Source organism: Grammomys surdaster, unplaced genomic scaffold (genome assembly GCF_004785775.1).
Source record: "Grammomys surdaster isolate TR1022 unplaced genomic scaffold, NIH_TR_1.0 125789, whole genome shotgun sequence".
Classification (NCBI taxonomy): Eukaryota; Metazoa; Chordata; class Mammalia; order Rodentia; family Muridae; genus Grammomys; species Grammomys surdaster.
In genome coordinates, this window is record NW_021620620.1 from 3383215 (window position 1) to 3409296 (window position 26082).

The 26082-nt window shown below is 50.4% G+C and overlaps 1 protein-coding gene across 2 annotated transcripts in view; it reads right to left on the reverse strand.

Annotated features, from left to right (window-relative positions):
• The window catches only part of Arhgap22 (Rho GTPase activating protein 22), a 151843-nt gene that overhangs the window by 4053 nt on the left and 121708 nt on the right, over positions 1–26082 (reverse strand). Inside the window, exons 4-8 of one of the 2 annotated variants that reach the window (XM_028789100.1) lie at positions 21950–22126; positions 7290–7497; positions 3591–3723; positions 2805–2878; positions 1657–1778 (exon numbers count right to left, since the gene is read on the reverse strand). In XM_028789100.1, coding sequence (XP_028644933.1) covers positions 1657–1778; positions 2805–2878; positions 3591–3723; positions 7290–7497; positions 21950–22126 — 714 coding nt within the window. The remainder of the gene's footprint in view (positions 1–1656; positions 1779–2804; positions 2879–3590; positions 3724–7289; positions 7498–21949; positions 22127–26082) is intronic. The other variant, XM_028789101.1, reaches the window with a different exon arrangement.

Consider the following 26082-nt stretch of genomic DNA (forward strand, 5'->3'; position numbering starts at 1 on the left):
TCAAGCCCCAGCACCCAAACGGGGGCTCACAACCATCCATAACTCTAGTTCCAGAAGGCCCAATGCCCTCTTCTGACCTCTGCAGACACCAGGCAAGCGCATGACACACAGACATACATGCAGACAAAGCGCTGATTCACAGTTTAAAAATGAAAAATTTTAAAAGATTTATTTTATGTATATGAGTGTTCTATCTGTACGTGCATCTGCGTGACAGAAGAGGGAGGGCATCAGATCCCATTACAGATGGTTGTGAGCCACCATGAGGTTGCTGGGGATTGAACTCAGGACCTCTGCAAGAGGAGCCAGTGCTCTTAACCACTGAGCCATCTCTCCAGCCCCGAAATACTTTTTTTTTTTAAAGTATTTACATGAATATTTTGCCAGCATATATTTATGTGCATCGTATGTGTGTCTAGCGCCTGTGGAGGTTAGAAGACAATGTCAGATCCCCTGGCACCAGAGCTACAAATCGTGAGTTGTCATGCGGGGGCTGGGAACAAAACCTGAGTCTTCTGCAAGAGCAGCAAATACCACCATGGCTCCAGCCTCTATAAATGTATGTGGCTACACACACACACACACACACACACACACACACATAAATACACATGTGCTCAGTGTTGCCCACCCAGCCCTCCCACCATCATCCCTGAGATGCAATGCCCCAAATCTAAGAGCTCGGTATGGGGCCCAGCAGCAAGAACAGGGCAATGGGAAGGAAGGTCTACAGTGTCTATTCTGCAGGCTTCTTCTCTCCAGCTACCTGCAACTGAATACCAAAGTAGGGAGGTTCACCATGGATGAGTGGACTCCCCACGGTATGCTAGTGATCCAGGAGGAAGTACAGAAGGTATTTCTCAGCCAGAAAACTGGGCCCTCCCAGAGTAGGCTGTGAGGCTGCTGCTGGTATCTGACTTGGGTCCCATGTCCTCAGTCCTAAACCAGGGCCTCAGGAGTGTCCCCAGCATCTAGATGTGAACATCCTGTGTGGACAGCAGGATTCCTGCACTGGCTGTCTTGGGGGCGGTCTTCCCAAAGGCGTGTGCATTCTTGTTTTCATTCCAGCCTCTCGTGTGGGCCCTGTGCAAGCTTGGCTGGCGGGTCCCTGCTGAGTCACCTCACCTCGCTTGGCCTCTGTTTCATCATCGGGGACTTAAGGGTAATTATCACACTTAGGCTGGGTGTGAGGAACACACAGGAGGCTGCTTTGGCCCTTTTTCACTTCCCTGAGACTTTGTCTCATGTGGTCCAGGCTGCCCTCAAATTCCTGGACTTCAGTCCTTTTCCCAACTCACCATGTTGCTTTTCAAAACCATCATTGTATTATTACTTATCACAAAAGAGAAATTCCCTGGTGCTTCACGGGTATGTCATCAGGAACCTAAGATAAGCACTTGCCTGTGACATGCAGAAAACAATCTGTGTAGGCTCAAGGACAAGGATCCTTGCTTCCCAACTGTCCTGTCATCTCTAACCACTGGCCATCTTAAGGTTTTCCAAAGATCGGCTGCTTCCAGCCACAAAGGGAGGGATGGAGGGAAGAGGTTCTGTCCCTGAAGATGGAGACAGGACATCTAAGCTATTGATCTCCTGGCCTTGCTCTGATCCCAAAGTCTCCCAGCTTTGGACACTGCCAAGCCACCTCCACTTTACCTTCCATGATGGTTACTGGATCCTCTATCTGTGGCCGAAGGATGTTAGGGCCAAAGACAGTTGCCAAGTTCTGGACACTCATCTTGTTGACGTCTGAGTGGGCCTGCACTTCATCCAGAAACCTGCAAAAGAGAAAAGAAGCAATTGATGAAGCAGCAGATTCTAAACTCCAATCTGCTATAAGCTCCAAGCCCTGCCTGGCCACACCCAGCAAGCCACACCTACTTCATCTACTCACTTAGACACCACTTGGCCACCCACCACACTAACACTCTTAGCCACACCTCTCAGATATACCCACCATACCAAACAAATGATGCCCACTCCAGCCAGACAGCCAGCCACTCACATACTACATGCTCTGTCCATCCATCAGACGACACCTCTGCTTTCATGCCCCCACCTCATTTGTCACACCTATGCACAGCCAAACCCCAGAGATATCCACACAAAGCCCACCCCATCCCTACTCATTCAGCTACACTAAACCCAACCACCCACTATACTATTACCCAATATCCAGTCATATCCCACAGCCACACAACCTATACCTTCACATATGCATTCCCTCTAGCCACCACACCCTCTACCCCCGGCCCCCACCATATGGACCCAACTTTGTGCCCTCAGGCCCCATTCCACCCCCACACTCAGCCAGATTTCCCAGGCTTCCCATAGTTGCTGAGTATGATCAGGTGTATATACCTATATCTGATCAAGACAGAACATCCCCTGGAATCTAAGAATATCATGAGAAACAAAGGCCAAGAGACATGGTTTGGTTATCCCTGGTGCAGAAGACAAATGCCCCAAAAGCTCAGCCCCCCAACCTGGCAATGGGTGAATGTCATCCCTGCAGGCTTCTACCAGCAGAATGAGGGAAGATGAGGGTATTAAACCTCATGAGATATATACCTCATTAAGTGGTAGGAAAGTGAGAGGTACCCAGGACGGCAGAGGGCAGAATCACTCACTGACTACCTCCTGGGGCTCTGTGTTCTTCCACAGTTCTGCCATGCCAACACTTGGTGAGGCAGTGTTGAGAGGGATAATGGCCCTTCTGTACAGTTTTGTCTCTCCAGGGGTGGAGGGAATGAGCAGAGAGCCACGGCAGGCCAGAGGAGTCCCACTCCAAACAGGCCACTTACTTGCAAATGTATCTGAGCAGGTTGTAGTTGGCCTGAGGAAGGTTGCTCACTTGTTTAGCCAACTCCACGGTCCCCTTGTGAAGAAAGGAAAAGAAAGCATTTCAGACACCAGGAGTGAGGCCTCCTCTGAAAGGAGGGCTGCAACACAGGAGAAGGGAGGTGTGGTCAGCCCCAGATGACCTCCCTGTCTCCAAAGTGTGACTGTGACCTCTTGAGGAGACTGGTTTTCTTTCTGGGAGCTGGGGTGAGGGGCGAGCCTCTGCAAGGCCACAGAGGAATGTCTCAGCTCACTTATCAGGGCACAAATATTTGCCAGATAACAGCTCTCATCCCCCACCGCCACGAAGTCACAGAGAAGGCAAACAGTCTTTTCTGCGGCAGCAGCTCAAAGCTGCAGATGGCCAGGAGGGCAGAGTGAAGGGCAGGAAGCTGATAACCCGTCCTGGGAGCTCTCTTAGGAAACAGGCAACAGGGCTCCTTGGTCACTGTGCAGGCTTGGAAGCCTGAGTCTGTGGGAGACGATGGCTGAACAGAAGAACCCACTGTGAGGAGGCCAGAACTGGGCAGCCTGTGTAAAGAGAGACCTTCGTTCCAGCCCCACTTCTACTTCTGTGAGAAATTTCTGGGGAAAATTAGAGGGCTACACAGACTGCACAGCACTTGGGGATCCCCTCTCCCGAACACAGCAACCTTCCTGTCAGGAGTCATATACAATTCATAAGTCCTGACTCCACATGCCCGCTGCCCAGCAGCCTACCCCCAGGATGTGTCCCGAGAGGCACTGACCTCCCCCTCGTCCTTGGTGAGCAGCTGGGCGCAGCTGAGGAAGTCCTCATACCTGGCGAAAGGGATGACCGGCTCTGGGAGCTCCCGAAGGTAGAGCTTCAGTAGGGAGGCCACTGTGTGCACGTCTGTGGTGCTGGGATGAAAAGGGAGACGCGGGTGAAAGCGGGAACCCAGGCAGCTGCCAGACTAACACACGCTCTACTTCACATGCCCCAGACAGTCAGGTTGAGGTGTGTGCATTACAGCTAGGCTCTAGGAGCCGACTGCAGCTGCCCATGGCCAATGTCAGGCCCAGGCTGCCCAAAAGCACAGGAAGCGGGGCCCCTGTGGGGAGTGAGACTGAGCTACCAGAAGCTCCAGCTTGGAACTCATCAATCCCACACCACTGGCTCAGAATCTAGCTAGTGGCTAGTCCAACATACAGCGTGAAGGAAAACCTTCTTTTGTCACCACAGTGTGGGGCTTGGAGACCATCTTTGCACACAGTGTGGGGCTTGAAGACCATCTTTGCACACAGTGTGGGGCTTGGAGACCATCTTTGCACACAGTGTGGGGCTTGGGAGATGTTCTGCTGCACAAGCCACAGAGCAAAGCTATTCCACTCACAACAGTTGCTCTGCTGGGTGGGGTGAATTTACCTATGACCTGGATCAGCTCACACGAAGTTCTCACAGTACAGCAAGCCTTTGCTTGAGCCTGCTTAGCTCATGGCTGAACTAGGAAATCTATATCAGAGGGATGCCATCAGGACAGACCTTCCTGAAGAGAGCAGGCATCTGAGCACTGGCTGAACAGGTGAGTGGTCAGGACCTTGCCTCTGGATGTCCACAATAGGACTTAGTTTCCTCTCCTGGCTCAGAGATGTCTCAGCTGAAGTGAGAGAGAGAGAGAGAGAGAGAGAGAGAGAGAGAGAGAGAGAGAGAGTCTGTGTGTCTGTGTTAGGGAAGAGAGGTCAAGGGTATCCCAGCTCAGGCTCATGCCCTTTTCCTGTCTACCTGGGCTCTGGCCAGACCTGGCCACAGCTGGCTCCTCCTAGGTCCCAGGAGACTGTCCTAGCCCCAGGCTTCAAGCCCCAACTTAAAGTTCTTCATAGGAGGCACTGGGAGAAGATGGGCCAGGTACTGGCAGACCTTGGCTATGCCATACATACCCAAGACTCACACACATGGGGCTCTTCCCTGACCTCCGCTCTCTAGCCAAGAATGTCTCTGCTAACTGCCCACTGCCTTCTTTTGGGCCACCTTCTCCAACCACACCGGAGGCCAGTATCCTTCCTACCAGGGACTCCTCAGGGTCAGCAGCTGCTGTTGCCTCAGGGAGACAGGAAGTGTGACTGGTTAAGTGGTAGCTCCCCATCTCCAGTCCACAGACCTTCCTGCCTGCATCCCTGCTCAAAGCTCCCTCCCTTACCCACAGAGCCCCGGTGCTCAGCTGTACCGTTGGTCCATTTTTCCTCACACTCTGGCTCTCCCATGGGCTCGCTCTGAAGCCCTCTATCTCCACTCACTGCTGGTCTTTTCTTAAACACTTGACTCCGATGTCCCCGAATTCCCTTCCCACACCACTGTGAATCCACCTCTCCTCCATCACATTCTCACTAGCACTGAAGAGAACATTCCAGGCCCATCAGCCTGGGTATCTCATAGTGTATGCTACATGCAGCTGTGGGCTGAGGCCAGGCCACAGAAGGCCCAGGGGGTCAGCAGACCTGCTTTGGTTAAGTCAGCTATCTCCACTGCCCATGCCCCAACTGCAGCTTCCCATCGTCTCTCCATTTCCAAAGACACCCTCTTGCCCATGCCAACAACAGCATTCATCCGGAATGAAAGCCTTACCTCTTAACTGTCTCCAATCCTGGAGAATACACACACACACACACACACACACACACACACACCTGGAGCTGAGACAATGTTACTATGGGGAAAGAGTAACTTGGTAAAAGGGGAGTTATGCGGTAGAGGAAGATCAAGGCCAGAAGCAGGATCTGTACATGGGTTACAGGACAAGGGGCTTGGGGGTGGGGGAGAGGGAGGGGATGCCATACAAGGTAGAGTAAATCTGGGAGAGGGAGCCCCGTCATGCAAGCCCAGTTGGTGGGTGGAAGGTCTCTCTGTGACTGAGTTGTAGGGAGCAGAGCTCTGGTGCCCACAGTGAACAGGTGGGCAGGGGAGCAGAGCCTGCTGTCCTCTATGAGTAGGGGGTAGTAGAGTAGTAAGGTGCACCCCTATGAGTGAGCTGAGGGGGCAGAGCCCCGGAGCCCGCTTTGAACAGGTAGAGAAGAGCAGAGCCCTGGAGACTCTGGGAGTTGGAAGGCTCAGCTGCTATGGGAATAGCAGACACCGGGAGAGAATGGTCTCAGAAACCTAGAGGAGTTTCTGAACAGAGGGAGAGCAGAGCCCTGTGATGGAGGGACAACGGTGAGATGCCTACCTGGGAGGAGGGACTGTTAAAGCCCCAGGAAGGGAAGTGCCATGATGGAGGGGCAGTCAGGAGCCATGGCCTGGAAGAAGGGCCTTATCATGCTGCCAAAGCAGAGATGTAGGTCTATGGGCCTGAACTCAGGACAGGAGCCAATTCAAGCCCAGGTGGCACCATGCATTAAAACAGGAGGTATGATAAGACAATGACACTACAGAGTGGGTTAGGCCAGAAGGATTGGTACCTTGCCTGGAGACCCCAGTGAGCTTGTATATGGTGGTGTGAGGTCTGACATCCTTCCAGTAGTATCCAACCTACAGCAGTGTATCTGACCTTGGGGTGTTTCTAAAAGCTATTGTTCCCAGGCCCTTCCAAGGCATCTAACCTTGATGCCTACAGAAGAGATGACATCTGCCTGCAGACATGTAGAGTAACATACAAGTTTCTACAAGCTGTGGACAGAGTTTCACAAGGATTCAGGGAAAGGGACTCCTATGCCCTCCCTGAGGAGCCATGGTTAGCCCTGAACTCTACATCTAATGAAAGAACTGGCCTGCTCTATGTGCTCGGGAGGTCCAGGGCCAAGAAGAGCACTGCAGAGCCTGACTCCTGGCAGGAGGAGCCTACATTCGAGGGAAGGTGTCACAAGACGCAGAAGCTTTACGGATGTCCGCTTTGGTTTGATGGCTTCATATAAGAACTATACAAAACTGCTTTGTAATCAGACAGGCCACACAACCCCTCACAGAGGCAAGCCCTGTTCACCCATTCTCAGACCCTGGGCAGTGGATGGTGTTGGCTTCCCCTAGCCATGGGAAAGTCTCAGTGATGAGTACAGAGCCAAAGCAGATAGAAGTGACTGTCTTCCCAGAATCTGACTGAGATGGAACTCAGTTGCTCTGCCATCTCGCCATTACGGAAGCTTGGGCTGAGTCAACGGGGAGGCAGAGCTAAGAGGCACACTGTGGTAAGCATGGAATCCTAGATGCAGCTGTGCCTGGCAGCTGGCTGAGCCCTTCATTCCTCTATCTGGGTCAGGGAAGAGCTGTGGAAACCACCAGATGGCCGACCTTGTTTGTGGCAGACACCCTCAAGATCAGGGATCAGCTTGATTCTGTGCCCCAGTATCCCACACTCTGGGCAGACTGGCTAAACATGCAAAAGTCACATGGGCAGCCAACACACCAGGCCCTGCTCAGACATGCTGGTATCAGAGAGGAGCCTACTGGAGCCTTAGCAAACAGTTCCACCAATACTGCCCTGTCACCCAGAGCTCACCTGTCAAACAGCGGCTTCTCCCCACAGTCAAAGGAATCCTGCAGGTCCCTCACCAGGTTGGCCTGGCCGGGCATTCGGAAGAGCCCCTCTTCACTGAGTCCTCGCTCCCGGATGAAGTCCACACACTGCTCCACCAGCAGAGGTGCCAGTCTGGGACCAAACTTCCGCTCATGGTGCACTGTGTCTTCCAGCCGCTGCCCAAAGATCCCTGGACATAGAAAGGGACTATTCATACTCACTTGGCATTCAGCACAATGGTGGGTGAAGGGTGTATGGGACAATGAAAGGCAAAGAGTGCTGTGTGTGTGCCAAAGGAGGCTCTTCCCAAGGAAACAGATTGGACACTGGGAGGGCACAACCAGGTGGCTGGTCAGAGCTGTTAGGGCAGCAGTAGATGTGGCCTATGGAGCTTGTCCAAGCCAGGAGAAAAGAGCCCTTAGGGAGCACATGCTTGTATTCTATTGATGGATGAACTCACTCCAGATGCGAAACTATGCCATGCTCAAGCACAGGAAGATGAGCAGATGCGTCATGGGTCAGCCCACTGAGCACTGTTACAGAAGGCAGGAGTCAGGAGGCACAGCTCATAGGACAAGACAGATGGCACACTGATGTGAGAAACACCATCCCTTCTCAACACCGTTCCTCACAACGACGCAATGAGCACTGGGAGCTAGCTCAGCTCAGTGGGTAAAGCTCAGCACACAGGTGTGAGGGAGGCCTTAGCTCAGAGCTGGACACAGTGGCACATGTGTAATCCCAGTGCTTGTGCTTCCAGCGGGATGGGAAGGTGAAGACAGGAGGGTCCCTGAAAACTCACTGGCCAGCTAGCCTGGCAAATGCAGCAGTGAACAAGAGACTCTGTCACCAAAGACAGACATTCAAAGTTGTCTTCTGTTCTGATATGTATACTATCACACAGACACACACACAGAGACACAGAGAGAGAGAGAGAGAGAGAGAGAGAGAGAGCAGAGAGGGAGAGAGAAAGAGAGAGAGACAGAGAGAAACAGACAGAGAGAAAGAAGGAGAAAGTAAGGTAGGGAGGAGGAAGAGGGGGAGGAAGAGGAGGAAGAGGAGGAGGAAGAGGAGGACCTCTATGCACTGCTCAGGGTAGAGGAATGAAGCACTATGCACCACTAGCAGGAACAGGAGCTAGCTCAGCTGAGACAGACATGCAGTATGGTGGAACTTTCAAGGAACTGAGAACTGATTGACTGCAAGCAATCCCAGCTCTGAGTAGACACTGTTAAAGAACTGAAAGGGGGCATGGAGGAGGTATGTGTGTACATGCACAGCAGCTTTGCAAACAGCAACAAAAGATGAGAGACCAACCATACCCACAATGGAGTATACCTGCGCAGCGAGACATAGTTCTGCCTCACAAAGTCAGGAAACACTGACAGAGGCTACAACACGGAAGAACCCAGAAGACACGATACACAAATTAAGACATTCGCAAAGGAACAGAAGTTTTGTAATTGCACTGGTGAGACATTCCTACAATGTCACACATAGACAGGAAGTGGAATGGTGGCTGCTGGGGCCTGGGAGAGAGGTGGACATTCTATGGCACAGGTTTGAAGCTGAAGGATGGTTACAGCACCATGTGAACAGGTTTAAGAAGGGTGAAGCAGATGGTAGATTCCGTGAAAATTCTTAAGAACAAAACCCATAACCGTGAGCAAAATAAATGAGTCTCCCAAGTACACTGTGTATCTTCATTCATGTGAAGCTACAAACAAGTCAAATTGGGGGTGACATCAAGCCAAGACTTAGCTCTTAGTGGGTCTGTGACCAGAGGTGCCTCAGGGCTCCAGCATCCCTGTATCAGACCCTGACACACCATCCCAATCATACACACTTTAGTAACAAGACCACTGAACAGTGCCTGGATGATGTGTACACTCTCCAATAAGCCATAACTCAAAAACATTTGGGAGAAAAAAAAACACAGAAAACATCAGAAAGAAAAGAATCCAAACATCTAAACAGGACCAGAGTGGAAGGAGAGAAGGCAGAGGAATTCCTGGCTAAGAACACTGGTAATTTGATACATGACAAGTCTAGGAGTTTCCTAATGGCCTATGCAAAGATCATAAGGTGCCAAACTCTGTAAAGCTCTCTGCCCAGTGGGTCAGCAGCTGGAGAAACTCTCACTACCTTAAGCCACACAGGACCATGGTTCTCAACTTTCCTAACGCTGTGACCCTTTAATCCAGTCAGCTCCTCATGGTGTGGTGACCCCCTAATCACAAAATTATTTTTCTTTGCTACTTCAGAATTGTAATTTTCTACTGTTATGAAGCATAATATAAAAATTTGATACTCAGAATGTCTGATATGTGACCCCTGTAAAAGGGTCGCTCGAACCCCTGAGACCCACAGATTGAGAACCAACCACTGCTCTAGGAGGTCTGGTCTCTAGAATGTGTAGTATTATTCACATCCTCACTGTGCAGACTTCCTCTGAGGGACGTCGTTCGAGGCATGACAGGAGCACCACGCTAGAAAGGGTCGTAGTTTTGTGGAAATTGGGTCATGTGGCAGTCAAGTGACGAGTCCAACCACCTCCCTGGCAGCCTCCTCACTCCCTGCTCTAGGCTGCTTAAAAATAAGACACATCAATCCCCAGGCTGAGTGTGGCTCAGTGGTAAAGCCTTTGCCCAGCACACATGAGGCCCTGGGTTCCATTCCAAACACTTAGCAACTAAAGAGATTGGCATTACAAATGCTATTCCTTAGTCTGCATGATCTGGAATTTAAGCATATAGATCAGGGAGGAAAGCCTCCCTTGTCCCACCATCCCCTTTCTGGGAAAGCCCTCAGGGCACATCAGGTGGATACCATCAGTGACTTAAGAAAAGGTGTATGTGCTTGCATGTGCCATATGCACTCACACTTTGGCCTTTTGTTTGTGCATGTAATCATGTGAGCATGTCAGCTTGTGCATGTATGTGGCAGGAACCTGGCCAGTCCATTCAAGTGTGACTCTGGATACAGCAAACATCCCAGCTTTTCTCCTACCAAAGCCCACACTGGAATGGAAGCAGAGGAAGCAGCAGCAGCAGGTCCCATGGACATCTGGGTCACAGCAGAGGAAGCAATACTGGACAAGAGGGAAACCTGCCTCTTCTGGGACTTGGCAGGCTAGTCCCCTAACCCAGGGGAAGGCAGAGAGCCTGGAGCCCAGGGACAAGCTGGCTACTTGGGCAGCTCAAAGCAGGCCAGACTCAGGAGGCCTTGAGTCACCTTTAATAGTGTCCTAGCCTTTGGGGTTAGAGCTGGCTGGGCTCAGGGCACAGAGATTCAGCTATTTTTCCTCTCACTCAAAACTCAGCCACCTACATGCAGGCCTCAAATGCATGAGTTTACCTCCTATCATATTGGAAACATTTTTTAAATTTGCTTTTTTCCTCCTTCTGTCTCTCTGTTTTGAGGTGCAAAAGCTAGGCAAGCTTTCTAGAACTGAACTATAACCCAGATCTTGAGTTTCTCTTGAAATAATCCATGCTGTGCTAGTGACAGGCGTAAGTTCCCACAAGACGAGAGTGGCAGAGCACTCTGTAGTAGCTGTGGTCCCTAAACAGAAACCCACTGCCTATCCTCTGCAGTCCACAGTATTCCTTACTGTCTCCTACCCCACTGAGGCTGCTTCAGGCTTTGCAGCAGTCATTTGCTTCTTCTGCTTTAAGTCTGTGAGTAAAGACTTCCTCAAATGACCCCAGAGTCCGGATGAGTGGGGAAGGGGACCTGGCTCACAGAAAAAAAAGCCATGAGAAGCCATATCTGTTGTAACTCGAGCACCATTACTTCAAATGAGCAGGCATAGACCATACAGACAAAGTGCCCATGAACAAAGTGTCCCCCAGTGGGGCACTAGCTTGGCATGGTCCTGCCTCCTTTCATACATTCATAGAGACCTTTCATTCAGTGAGACTCACTCCTCAACTGTCTCCAGTGTCAGCTTTCACACACACACACACACACACACACACACGCGCGCACGCACGCACACAGAGGCAGGGCCTTCTCTGTCTACCACACTTCCATCCAAGGGTCACAGCAGTGGGAAGGCATTACTTTCTTCGGAGCAGAGGAGGAAGAGTGAGTGTAGAGGACAAACACCATGCAGTGTTCTCCTGTCCCAAGTCACTGCACTCAGCTCCTGGCCTCAGCTCCCAGTCACTGAAGGCCACCATCAGGAAGACGGGAGACTCTCAAAGCTCCGTGAGTCCAACCAGCTTCCTTCCTGCTCCCTGCACCCTATGCTCAGAATACCTGCCATCTGTCTCTTACTGTGCACTTGTGCCTGGCCCTGTTCTAAAAACAGAAAGTCCCCTAGCCCCAGGGGAGGCTAACCCAGATCCCCAGTGAAAGCGCAGGCAACACCACCCCCCAAGTAGACCAGGATCTAAGTGTATAGATGGAGGGTTTCCACCCCAGATGTGTAAACTGAGCACAGGACTGTTCCAAGGTGTGGGTGAGGGGAAGATTTTTACTGTGTATATGAGGGAGAGTAGGGCCAGAGGCATCTGGAGGAGTCCAGAGCAGGGAGAGCAGCAGACTGAGTATGGCCAGCAGCCTGGGCCTGGGCCGGGCCATGAGAGGTGAGAAAGAGGCGGAGGTTGGAGTGGGGAATCGAGGAAGGAAGGAAACCAAGAAAGACAGACAAGAGAGGAAGACAAAAGAAAGGGCACAACTGAGGAAGCAGGCTGTAAGGGGCTGACAAGCTGTGGGAAGGAATAGAGAAGTTTAGGGTAGAGAGAGGGCTGAGAAGAACCAGGACGTCAGCACGGACTGTGTTACAGAGCATCTGTGATCCCTCGGGAGCCTGGAGGCCGGCATGTCTGCTGGTACTCTACTAGGCACCACGGACAGCCATTTGTTTCTTTTGGATCCAAAGTGAGTAGCTGGCAAAACAGAACAATTTTAACAATGTACTGGAAAGATAGCTATGTGGATGCTCCCCATAGCCCACCCCTTTCTGTACCTGAACATTTTCACTTAACGGAAGCAACTGCTCCAACTGCCAGTGCTACTCGTGTGCTTGGGGCCATTGTTGAATAAAATAAAGGTTGTGTGAACACCAGCACCTTCGAACCATGACAACCGATCTGACAGGTGGGTGACATACACAAAACAGACACCCCAAAACGATGATTCACACCCCAGACAGGGTGGAGTGGGAGGGTTCAAGATTTCATCACAATCCACAATCTAAAACTTAAGAGTTGTTTGTTTCCGGATTTTTCCACTTAGTATGTTTCAGGCAGCAGGTGGTCACTGGACACTGGAAACCTAGAACGTAAAACTGTAGATATGTGGGTGGTGCCATGTTGAGAAGCCTCAGGGCTGCCTTCAGACTGAGAGCATGCCCCCAGCTGAAGTCTTCTCTGTATCAACCAGGCTGGGAGGCAAGCCCGTGGGTGCAAAACCTAGATAAGCCCACTGGTCCACACAGCACCCAGTCTTGCCAGGTCTGGTCTGTGACAGCCCCTCTCAACCCCTGCCTCCCAATGAAGCCTTCTGAGCATTCTCACTGTCCCCAAATAGGGCAGCAGTCCAGCAGCAAGAAAGCCACAAAGTCTTGGCGCTTCAGAACAGAAGGGATTTTGAGAAGGTGGAGACACAGTAAACACGTTAAGTATGAGGGAAGGAACTGGGGGGTGGGGGTCAGTGGAGTAGCCCTGATGGAGGACACCTGGTGCCCGAGAGTAGGATCAAGGAGAGGAGACAAAGGGTCATATGAGCACTGACCCCAGACATCATGAGGTGGAGGCACAAGCAAGCAAGTAATAAGACCACAGAGATGCAGGCTCTGGGCACACATTTAGCTGAAACAGTGGATTACAAGCTGTCAATCTTCAGAGTGAGAGCTGTCTTCACAGACTGCCCTGAGGCCCAAGATGGACCCACACGCCCAGGACATCCCCTCCTTGACTGGACTTATGAAAGGAAAAACCCAGACTTCATTCCAGTCCAGCCACTGTCTTCCTTGCCAGCCACTCCTGCTCTAGACAAGCCACGTTCAGGCTTCAGGCAGCCTCCCTTTCCAGAGGTTCTTCACGCTGCTGTCTTTGCCACAGTCGCCCTGGTAGGCTCTGTGAACTCCCAAAGCCCTCCTGGCAAGCCTCAGAGAGGAAATGTGCCAAGAACCAGTTCTGGTAATCTTGTCATGTCTGGAAACACAGTCAATATGTGGTTTCTTGAGGGCCTGGCCTACACACTCGTCACTCAAGTGCCTGCTCTGCCAACTGAGAGGAAGCTGGCAGGGGTGCCTTTCCTCAGGATGGACCTGCAGCACAGCTTCCACCTTGACAGCTGCTCCCTCTAGTCTGGCCTACATGCCTCCAGGGAGCACTTCTCCGAAACCCAGGCAGGAGTAGAAGGCACCGATCCTGCCACTGCTGAGAGATCATTCTAGAAGACCCTGGAAGCAGTCCCCAACCTTCCTGCCAAGTCCTAGAGCCATGTCCACAGATGAATGTGCCTCACTAACACAGGGCACCTAGTGGTTTTCTCCTGACCATCAGGGGAAGCCCTGTGAAGGTGGGGGTTGATTCTGCCGCAGCAAGAATGGGAGGCCTCTAGGATTCCCTCCTGGATCTGGTCCCAGGGCTGAGGCAGCCAATCACCTTGGCCTCTGGCCTCTGTCTGCCTCTGGCTCTCCCCAGTGAAGAGGAGGCCACAGCCAGGGGGAAGGTGCAATGAGAAAGGAATTCTCCAGAGGTTTACAAACTCTGGATAAATCTACAGTCTTCCAGTCTTCTTGGCTACAGCCTCTTTGCTCTTTGGTTCACTCCCATCTGCAACCCACCGTGCATCCACTCTTTGAACACCCACTTCCCCTTTGTCAGGACTACCGACTGCCCCTCTTTCAGGCCCTGCCTACTGATGGCCTCAGCTTGGGAAAGGTTTGAAAACCCCTTCTAATTTGACCCCAGAATGGTCTGGAAAACCACCACGGGTTAAGGCTCTAGAGGACGGGGTTGCTCAACGCTAGCCAGGCCCTAGAGCAGACTGATTCCCTCCTCTGGATGGTGGCTTTCCAAAGGCTTCCGACTGGGTTCCGAGTCAGAGCCTGGGACCCACTTCCTGCTAGGTCTCAGAGCAGAAGGTGATGAGGAGGATCTTTAGCAAATTCCTTTAGTCTCTTCACACAGGTCGGACCCATGACAGGGAAAGGGAATGGGGGTTGGGGGGTCGCCTGTTCCTCTTCCCGCCGACACAAACACGCAGGTACATGACTCTCCAGCCCCTTGGGAACCATCTCTTGATCTCCGGGTCCCGCGACTATAGCCACCCTCCCTCAGGGCCCGCGAGCCCCATGTCCCCGGTTCCCGCACCCCGTCGAGCCCCTACCTGGGGCGGCGGGCGCGCAGCAGGCGGGCAGGCGGCAGAGCGGCCGCGGGCAGGCGCGGCAGCTGGAGAAAGCCCGCACGGCCGGCATCAGGCCCATGGCGCGCCCGGGCGCGGCGGCGCGGCAGCAGGCAGGAATGCCCGGCACGCGCACAGGTAGCGTCTTGCCCGCCGCCCGCCCGGCCTGAGCCGCCCAGAGCTGGACCTGGGGCGAGGGCGGGAGGATCGAGTGCCTGGGATGCCTCCTGCCAGGCAGCTCCCAACGCTGGGAGCCCCCGGTCCGCACTCCTTTCTCGGGGCCGCGGTATCAGGCGTCCTGAGTTTGCAGCAACCCTCCACGGGATCACTTCCTTCTATCTGGGGACCCTCTTCAGGAACACTCACGTAGACCAAGGCCCCGGGGAGGCACAAGTTCTAGGTGGTGCAAGGGAGGCCAGAGAAGATTGGGCAACTGGGTCTGAGTCAACCTGCGAGCAGGGCATTGATGCCCCACCTAAAGCAATAGTAACGTGGAGGGCTCCACCCTCCAGGCCTTCCTGCTCTGACCTCCTTGAAACCAGTACCCCTAGGGTTAGTGGCAATGGTTTGGATTTGACCTCATCTCCTTGAACAGCTCTAAAAGATAGTTAACAACTCTTTTTAACAAATCAAGAGCGGTTATGCAATTATCTGAGGTCTCCTAGCTGGGAAGTGACAGAGATTCCTCAGTACCTCTACGAAGCCTATCTTCTCAGGGTTCCTTCCGGAGAAGAGTCCACAACGGTATGTTTCCGAGTGGCACACAGGGTCGGCCTACACCAGAAGTGTAGAAGCAGATCTGGAAGAGATGGAGGTGTAGAGAGAAGGAAGGAGGCCCTGAGCCTGGGGAAATTGGTCCTCTCTTCAAGCTAGGTGTGCAGGGGACAGTCACTTTCTTTGCTTACATTTAGTAGGCTCTCATTTGGTGTAAAGACCAAGGGAAAGTTTAGGGCTCCTCCAAGAACCAAGATACACAACCCACTGCAGTATTTTTAAGAACACCCCTTGAACCAGGTGTTGAGGCACATATGCACACCTTTAATCCCAGCACTTGGGAGGCAGGTGGGCGGATCTCTGTGAATTCCAAGCCAGCCTGATCTACTTACTAAGTTCCAGGACAGCCAGGGCTATGTAGAGAGAGCCTGCCTCAATACAACCAAACCACCAAACCAAAAGACAAATTGTAGTACAAAAATCCATAATGATCAAAATATAAAACTGGTAAATAAAGGCAGGTTGAGCCGGTCTTAATCACGTCCTGTCTTTATTTCAAATGGGGTATTTTGATGTCCATGTCTCCTCCTGGAGCCTGTGACTGCCTCATCTTACACAGCCAGAGAAGCTTAGTAGGTATAAGCACACTAATACCAATATAATATAATATAATATAATATAATATAATATAATATAATATAATATAATATAATATAAATAAATGGGTGGACAGGCGGTGACAGACTATCAAGGGACCCAGGATGCTTGAACCATAGAGGAAGAGGAGATGAGACGTGTCAGCCCAGGAAGTGTAAAGCTTACAGGTATATTCTCCTTCCCTGGGTCCCTGGGGGAAGCCCATTCCCCCATTAATTTCTGGCTGTGGGACACTGAGACTCTTAGTCCAGGCCCTGACGCTGAGTGTGGGGCCAAGAGTGTGTCTAATCCAACATGTTCAGTGAGGAGTGTTTCTCTCCTCAGGTTACTAGGAAGGTGGGAAGGGTGTCCTAGGGTGGGTAGGTAGGTGCCCACTTGTCTCCTCTCTGAACCCCAGTTTCCCCATCTGAGTTAAACCTCGAAGTCTAGAAGGCCCCAGCTGAGTGGAGGTTCGCAGCTGCTCCTACTTATTAGTTCTCACCAGCCCCGCTTCACTGAGCTCTAGTCCTTGGGTTAGGAGTACCCATGGGATTTGGCTGGGGTCTGGCAGGTTTCCACCAGACATCTTCCTGGCTGGCTACGGCCTTCATGCAACACTTTGTTTAAACAATGAGACACCACTTTACACCCACTACTACTACTGTGATGGCTACTAGCAAAACAGAAACAAAAGCTTCTTAGAGGCAAGGGGGACCAGCCCCTCCCTCGGCGCCTAGCAGGTGTAAGCACTGGCAAAGTCATTGTTGGCGCTAATGCTAAATTCTTTGGCTTAGACTTAAACATTCCTTCTGATGTCTATTTCCCTGTAAATAAGCAAAGACGCCAGGAATCAGGAAATTGAGTAACTGGCAGCTCCTGGACTCTTATGCTGTCCTTGCTGCCTTGATCAAGAGGACTGTAGGTCACATGCCAGAGCAACTACCCTCGTGCCAGCGCCAGCTTTTGGCTGTCATGAACACTCCATGAGTGCTTTGAGCCAACCAAGCCACAAACTATAACTAATTCTCCTGGCCCCTGAAGGCCTAGCCCCACCCAGAGCTATCTGAAACAGTGTGAGGTTCACTTTGCAACCAGGAACTTTCAGGAACCATTTCCACCTTGGCCAGAAGGGGTGCATTCCCCACCTCCACCCCAGGGGAGAGAACACTGTGACTAGTAGCCAGGCCATGATTGGGTCCAAAACAGAAGGCTGAATGCCTGTGGTTGGTGCTAGAAGTTGTGATGTAATGGGTCAAAATTCTAAATCCTCCTCCTTGGGGTATACAAGCAGGCTGCTAGGGCTGGGAGTTGGCTGGAAGACAACTCTTCCCCCTGCTGCTCTGCTCCGCTGTAACATCTCACCTCACTAGCAGCTTGATCCTACAATCGCACGCCCCCTACACACCATACTGACACAGGATGCTGGGCCTGTGCTAATCACACCTCGGTGTCAGGGGACACCTGTACCTGAGAAGCCCTAACCCCTGAGGGTACATGCTTCTTCTACAATCCTCCAGTGCTGAACACTGTTCTTACAAAGGTACCCCAGTCATCCTGGCAGACGGCATTGACAACTGAAGAGACAGCTGAAGAGTTCAGTGTGGTCCAAGCACAAGAAGAAAGGAAGAAAAACACAGGCAACCACAGAGCAGAGAGCTGATGAAACGCTGAAGGAGCCTGAGGAAGAGCCGATAGACCATGGTTACCTCAGAGTTCCAGAGTCAAGAATGCTTCTATGTAAGGTCTACATGGGGACACTAACCCTTGGAGGGCTAACTTTCCAATACCTTAGCCCAGCAAGGGTTTATAACAAGATGCCACTTGTCCCTGATTCTGCCTGCTTATTGCCAGTGCTAGCTGCTGTCAGACATGGAGGGAAACAAAGACACCCAGGGACCAGCATTTGAAGGGCTTCCTTGCTTACACACGTTTCTATTCAAGCGGAGGAAAAGTCCCCAGCCAGCTGTTGGGTGACAATTAGGGTGGGAAGAAATGTGAACTCTTACATACATCATACCTAGGGGGATGCTTGGCATAGCCAGAGAAGGGCATGGTGTTTCCTCAAAAACTTACCACAAGCCTAACAGTTTCACTTCTGGGTGTGGACCCAGGAGACTGAAAGCAAGGGTTTGAAGGGCTATTCATGCACTCATTGCTAAGGCTGGAATCTGGAATGTCACCCACTGGCTCATATTTTGAGTGCTCATTCCTTGGCTGTCGGTGGGGTGCTGGGGGAGTGGGGCTTGACTGACAGAAGGCCAGCAGTGAAGAGCTTCCAAAGCCAGCCCTCTGGTTTCCACACTCTCTTTCCTGCTTAGATGAGGAGGCTCTAGCATGTGTTCCACAGCCATCAATCCCACCACGCCTTCCCTCCAAGATGGACTGAAATTGTGGGGATCATAACCCGAAATGAACCTTTCTCCCTTGTTTCTGTCAAGTATTTTGGTCTTAATAAAAAATAACTCTTATACCCATGTTCACAGCTGTACGATGTAAAACCCAAAAGGTGAAACTAGTCTATAATTCACTGATGAATGAATGACTGAATGACTGAATGAATGAATGAACGAACTTGGGGTAGGGGCACTTAATGGAGTATTATTCTGAAAGTGGGTAGGGTCTTGAGGAGAAATTGAAATTCTGCAGCTGGAGAGATGGTTCAGTGCTTAAGAATGTACTGTTCTTGCAGATGATCTGGGTTAAATTCCCAGTACCCACATCAGACAATTCACAACTGCCTGTAACTGTAGCTTCAAGCAATCTGGCACACTTCTGGACCACTCAGGCACCTGTACTTATACACATATAGCCTATACACTTACCCGAGATACCTGGAGTAGGCACATTCAGAGAATCAGTAAGCAGGATGAAGTTGCCAAAAGTTGCCAGGAGGAAGGAGGCAGTGGGACACTTGTTTAATGGATGCAGGTTTTCGTTTTGGGAAGATAAAGATATCTGGTACTGGATAGTGGCTGTGGCTGCACAACACTGAATGTACTTAATGCCACTGATCTGTTTCTGCCTGACAAATGCTACAGAGAGGATGTTCACAACTTGGCTAGAACCACCCTGCTGGAAGGCTCAGCAGGGACTTGAGGTGACACTATCAAGAATACTCTGAGAATGACTTCAGATAGACACCAACCTATAAAGACAGCCACATGTCTGCAGTCAGCACTCCCTTCTTTCCTCTAAAACTAGGTCTGGGCAAAGCCCAGAAGCTTCTGCAGCTGGCTACCCCAGCCATCTCCCCATCACTGTTTGTCCCATCCTGTCCCAGCCTGCTGTGGCCACTCTTGTCAAGTGTACAAGTACAAGTGTAGCTAGAGGTCAGTTTCACATGTGTTCTTCAGTAATGTCATCTATCTTATTTTTGAGACATACTCTCACTGAGGTACTAGAGTTTGCCATTTTTAGACTCACTGGGCTGGTCAGTGAGCCTGAGGGAATCCTTGTGTTTCTGCTTCCCCCATGTTGAAATTAGGAGTGCACACACCGCCATCGCCACCACTGCCACGTGTGGTTTTTTACTTGGGAGCTGGGGATAGAGCCTTCTCTCTTCTTTCCTTCTTATCCTTGTGAGGCATATGTTTTTGTTTTTCTTTGTATCTTTGCTCCCTGACCGTCCATAAATGCTATCATTCTCTTTGTGGCATCATTCAACTCACTGTGAAGGGATCACAGCATGCTACGTGTTGACTGGCTCCTTCAGGTCCACACTTTTATAGTCTTATGTATGCTATTAGGTGGGGCTGTAGTGGATTCCACCATCCCACTACAGTGTCCCACTGTAAGAATGAGTTAGCTATCTACTCGAAATGTAGCTAGGTGCTCGAGTTAGTCTGAGAATGCCATAAATACGGAGCTGTGAAGCCCTGCTGCACCCAACTCTTTTAGAAGAACTGTGCACACATGTCTGCATGGGACCCACCTCCCCGGGGAAATGCTGGTTCCTGTGTTCCACCATAGTAACTTTGCCAGATACCTCCAAGCAACTTCCCTGCTGGAACGTGCAAGAATTGGGTGCTGCATAGATGTAACATGTGGTGAATTCACGTGTCTTTGGTGACCATCGAGCTAAAGCCCACTCATCATGCTCACAGACTGTGAGGACTGCTTCTTTGCAAAGTGCCAATTTGAGCCATGGTCATTTCCTACTGGCTTACCTCTGCCTAACTGAGTTGGGAATCCCATGATAGGTTCGAATATTACAGACACCTGCTCCCTAATCACTCTCCTCCTTCCAGCCTCTCGACCGACTCTTACAGAATGCATGTCCTTTGATCTACACAGTACAGATAGATCATTTCTTTTTCCTCTAAGCTCCCTCTGATGCTCACAACTCTTATGAGCCGCAGACAAAACATGAGCTGTCTGCTCTGTTCCTTGGCTTCACTTTCAATGTTCTGGCACAAAAGGAGGTCCTTTGTGGCTACAGAGGCTGTCTCTGGGTGGTTCTGGTCTTCGCAGCCTACTAAATGGTTTGTGGGTCAAGCCAGCTGCCATCCCAGTGAGGCCCCAGGGAGCAATGTTAACTTCTAACATTACATTTGCTCTTCTACACAGGGGTTGGCAGCTTGGTGAAGGAGATCAAGCAGGACGTAGCCAGCAGTAGAAGAGGAGAGTGGTTGAGGTAAGAAGCAGAGAGCACAAGACACCTCAGATCCAGATATGGGCTTGGAACTCCCACAGGTGAGGCTCTGTTTCTGCCTGACAAATGCTACAGAGAGGATGTTCACAACTTGGCTAGAACCACCCTGTTGGAAAGCTCAGCAGGGACTTGAGGTGACACTATCAAGAATACTCTGAGAATGACTTCAGATAGACACCAACCTATAAAGACAGCCACATGTCTGCAGTCAGCACTCCCTTCTTTCCTCTAAGTCTAGGTCTGAGCAAAGCCCAGAAGCTTCTGCAGCTGGCTACCCCAGCCATCTCCCCATCACTGTTTGTCCCATCCTGTCCCAGCCTGCTGTGGCCACTCTTGTCTTTGCAGCCCACTCCTTACATGATGACTAAAAGACTTTCAATCTAAGTCAAACCGAGTAGTGGTGGTGCATGCCCTTAACCCTAGCACTCAGGAGGCAGAGGTAGGTGGATCTCTGAATGTGAGGCCAGCCTGGTCTACAGGGTGAGTTCCAGGACAGCAAGGGCTATACAGAGAAACCCTGTCTTGAAAAACAAAGCAAGAAGATCAATCTAAGTCAAGTCCTATCTGTTTCCTGCTTACAATTATACCTGGGGATCCATTGCATTCATGATGAAGTCCAAACACTGCCTGCCATGCCCACTTACTACCCAGACACCGATCTCACCCAGGCCCTCCCTCTGTCTTCCTCTTCCCATCCCTAGGCCTTTTGCTCCTCTGCAGCTCTTGCTCTTAAGCACTTTCAGATGTGTATGTTTGTCTGTCTTGCCTATAGATGCCTGTGGCCCACAGCAGGGCATGGGGGTCAGGGGTAACACCGGCTTTGTTCACCACTGAATTCCCAAGTGCCTGGCACAGACCAGGTATCTGGTACCAGTCATGGAATGTTTTGAATGAGCAATAAGTAAACAGTAGATCAAGGACGGGAAGTGGGCATGGCGGCCAGGGTTGGGATCCAGTATGTCAGGGAGGCCTAGAAAAAGGGAAGGGGGAAGACAGACACACTGGGTATGAGCACAGGGCAGCCTGTGATCCACCTGCACCCTGTAAGAAGACCATTCAGCATTCAGCAGGGTATCTAGAAGCAAGGAGACAAGCAAGCAAAGGCCACGGGCCTCTATTAGGAGACTCGAGTCCCCTGCCAAGGGGCTAAGCACTAGGCAGGAGGTATGACTTCAAGAACATGAACAGAAGGACCAAGCTGCCATCAGACATGCAGGATGTACCCAGCAAGTCCCAAGTGAGAGGAAACTTGTGGCCCAGGTCAAGAGGACAAGATTACCTGCAGACAAGGGTTTTACAGGGTGGACATGCGAGCTACGGGAAGTACCTCCGCCCAGCGGGGCCCAGATGACACGCCGGATGGCCTGCACCCAGTCCTCCATATCACGCTGGGAGCTGGCCATGAGCAGGAGCGCCTCGGGGTTGGCCGGCACTTTCTCCCGCTCTGCGGGACCACCTGCAAGACAGGGAGACAGGGCTTACTTCAGAGTTCCAATGCAGGACAGCACAGCAGGTCCCCTCCTGGCACCCCGGAGCTCAGTTCTTGCTTCCGGTTTGCATCCAGTCTCTTTCCACATGGGGACACTTTCTGGTGTTTCTTTTCTCCCTTGTCCTCATGTCAGTTTGTTTAAATGTGTTCATTTGTTCCCGTATTAAAACAGAAAATCATCAAAAGCATCACAGGACATCACGAGGGGAAACACGCCTTTTCTAGGGCAACTCGAAGTTCAGTCCCCATTGCAGCTTCCGTGTGTTTTGCTGAAATCAGTTACCCACTGTGTGTACTACTCGCTGTGCACTCTACCCTTCGTGTAACTGAACACCACACACACCAGATTCTTTATAAGTATCAAGGTTACATTGGCCGGATATTACATCTGAGCTGGTGTTCAGGAGTTGTCTACTTGAGGCTATACTAAAAGGCGGGGAGGAGAATTAGAGCTCGCTCAAATGGGGCATCTCCTCGGGCACCCAGGTTGACCTCTGCAACCGAGTTCATCACTCTGATATTCTAAAAACCATTATGCTGAGCGCTCTGGGCAATTTAAAAGAGTTTAAAGAATGATTTCCCCACCTTCCACATTCCCAAAACATTGCACTTATTTAGGATCCTAACCAGGACTATGTGCTGGGGATGAGTCTGAAAGACAATCCTGTTCCAAATGACAGGAGGAGGTAGGCGGAGAGCATTGGTAGCCCTGGACTGGATCGCTGGACTATGGCCCAGGGGAGGAGCCCAGATGGGAACAGATGTTTCCTGAACACTGGAAAGTTCCAGAACAGTTCTGCTGAGCACACAGCCACCCTCTGCCTACCCTCACAAGGACTGAACGCAGTGCTGTTACAAGTATGTGGTGAGGGACTGGAGAGATGGCTCAGCAGTTAAGAGCACTGCCTGCTCTTCCAGAGGACCCAGATGCAATTCCCACCACCCACATGGCAGCTCACACTATCTGTAACTCTAAGATACAATACTATCACACAGACATACATGTAGACAAAACACAAATGCACATAAAAATAAAAATAAGTAAAAACAATGTATACTATGAAGAGTCTGGGTCTCTAACTACATTACACCTGAGCTACCTATACCCTTAGCCCACCCTTCCTACTTTACAGACATGGAAACTGGCACAGTATAATGAAATACTTTGCCTGCAAGCACATCATTCCTGGGAGTGAGAACCACACAGCACATTGATGGATTTCTAAATACTAAACCAGCCTTACACTCCTGGAGCATCTGCTCCTTGTTAATTTTGTATGTTGTTGATAATTTTTCTTTTCTCTTCATGAGGGGAAAATTTTCTTTTCTCTTCATGCTTGTCTGTGGTTCTTGTGGTGTGATGTGTGTGTGTGTGCATGTGTGCATGCGTGCGTACGTGCGCGCGCGCGCGCGTGTGTGTGTGTGTGTGTGTGTGTGTGTGTGTGTCTGTCTGTATGTCTGTCTATTGGTCTGTGTATGTATAACATGAATGCAGGTTCCCTTAGAGGCCAGAAGGTGTTGGGTTCCATGGAGCTGAGTTACAGCCATTTGTAAGTGGTCCAATTTGGTGCTGGGAACCAAGCTTGGATCCTGTGGGATAGCTGTGAGCGCTCTTAGGTGGTGAGCCATATCTCAACCTCTATTTTGCTATTTTGATGAATCCATTCCATCTCTTACATTGCTTATTGGCAAAGCTCTTTCTCCCCGTCTCCCACCACACAGCTGTGATCACTGTAGAGACTACAGTATAGGCATCTTTAGTTACCACTGTCTACACTGAAGACATTGCACCACTTGAGGCCCATGTGTATGTCCAAGGAAAGCTGTGACTATGAATCAATACATTTGTAGATAACAATTTTGGTAAAAGGTTAGACATGCCTGTAGGACTTGTCAAGAGTGTTTCCATCATTGTCTTTCCTGTCTCACAACTTGTTGTTCAACAACACTGTATATCCCACAGTACTCCACACTGTCTCCACTCAACCAGCCAGCATCTTTTTATTTAAGTTATAAGGGAAGGACACATACATGTCTGTACATGTGTCTCTCTGTAGAATCCAGGTCTCACGTGATATTGTCACCACTGCCTGTCACCCTTCCTCTGGCATCCCTTGTCTTATGCAACTATTGGTGACTAGCTCTGAATCTCTGGACAGTGGGATGGAGTCATGCTTTTGTGTCATGGAATAAGACATCAGGTTGACTGTTTCCTTCTGCCTGTTTTGAGGAAGTTGCTGTAGAGCCCACTCACCTGCACGTCATCTTGCCAGTACCCTTGTTTTCTATTCCTACTTCATTGCCTTTGAGTCATTAAATTGTGACGTGCCGCCATGTGATTCCTCCTGTTCCTTGTGTATGGGGTTTATTGAACTGCTTAGATTTATGAGTTTGTAGTGTTCATAAAACTTGGGTAAAAAAGCATAAAGCAACGTGTCTGTTCTTCCCTTTGCTCCTCAGTGACTCCACTTACTTGTGAATTAAACATGGGGGCTTTCCCACAGTCCACTGATGAGATGCTTGTGTTAAATGCTGGTTTTCTCTATATACTTATCTTTGGGTAGTGTTACAGTGGAATAATGTCCCCTCAATAAGACACTTCCATTCTCGTCTCTGGAATCCGTGCATAGGTTAGGCTACATCACAGAAGAGTAACAATTTTGTCAGTGGAATCTAAATTTCTAATTGCTCCAGTACAGTTGTAATGGACTTTAAAAGTAAAGGAGAAACCAGAGGCAAAATTGGGTACAGTACAAAAATTGACATATAAAACGTGACCTGATCAATCATGGTGGCCAGCCTCGAAGGTATAGAAAGGCCAGGAGCGGAGGACCCTGGCAGCATGTAGGAGTGGGTGAGAAGCTGGTCTATCTCCTACAGCTTCCCCAAGGCACATCCCTGTGATCCCCGGACTTAAACCAGACTTGCAACCTCCAGAACCACAGACATCACACAAATCAAACTGTCATTTAAGCCACTGATTTCGTGGTGACTTGTCACAGCACTGGGAGAAAATAACTACAAAGGCATAACTACACACACCCATAATCCTAGCACTCTGAAGGCTGAGGCAGGGGGTTCACAGGCATGAAGCAGCTCAGGCCTACAAACTTTCCGGCAGTAGGAGCCTGTCCCCCAAACAAACAAACCCCTCAAATGACAGCAAACACACACAGTTGCTAATGCTTTAAGCTCACCAACCTTTCATGGCCCCTGTTCATTCATCCACTTGGGCTTTTTCTTTCAATGTGTACATTGAAGGCTTGCTCTCAGGAACTATGATTTGGCCTTTCCACATTAGTATTTATATGTATCTCATGTCTCCACTGAACTCTTAGGATACATTAAATTTAGCTGTTAAACAAAAAACCCTGTTCTAATGTCTCAGTTGGTTGACCTTAATATACCTGTCATTTCTGGGTTGTTTTCAGCTGCTTGACTTTTCCTCTCCTTCTGAGTTTTACCTTCCTGCCTCTTCACATTCCTGATGTTTGAGTAGGTGCCCAGCACTGTGGATTTTCAATGGTTGGGTGCTAGGGCTTTATATTCCTATAAATATTCTTGAGCCTCCCTCTGAGATAAAGTTAAGTTCATGACGGGAGTTTCCTAGGTGGACCTAGAGGGCTCATGGTTCCCCTACAGAGGGAAAGTTTGCTGTATAATCCACCCAGTGTCTCATGGTTGTGTGGCTTTCAAGACTGACAGATGGGAACTAGTACCAATCCATCCTTTGTTGGGGTGGACTTGACAACCTCAAGTCCTTCTTTGCTCAGTCTTGGGTGGTTTCCTCAAATGCTTGTGGTGACAGGTACACAGGGAGATCCAATGCATGCATTGTCTCTGCACAGCTCTTTCATCCTTTCATACATCACCCTGCAAGCTTTGATCTCCCAGACTCTCAGCTGTGTTGTCTCTACCCGTGG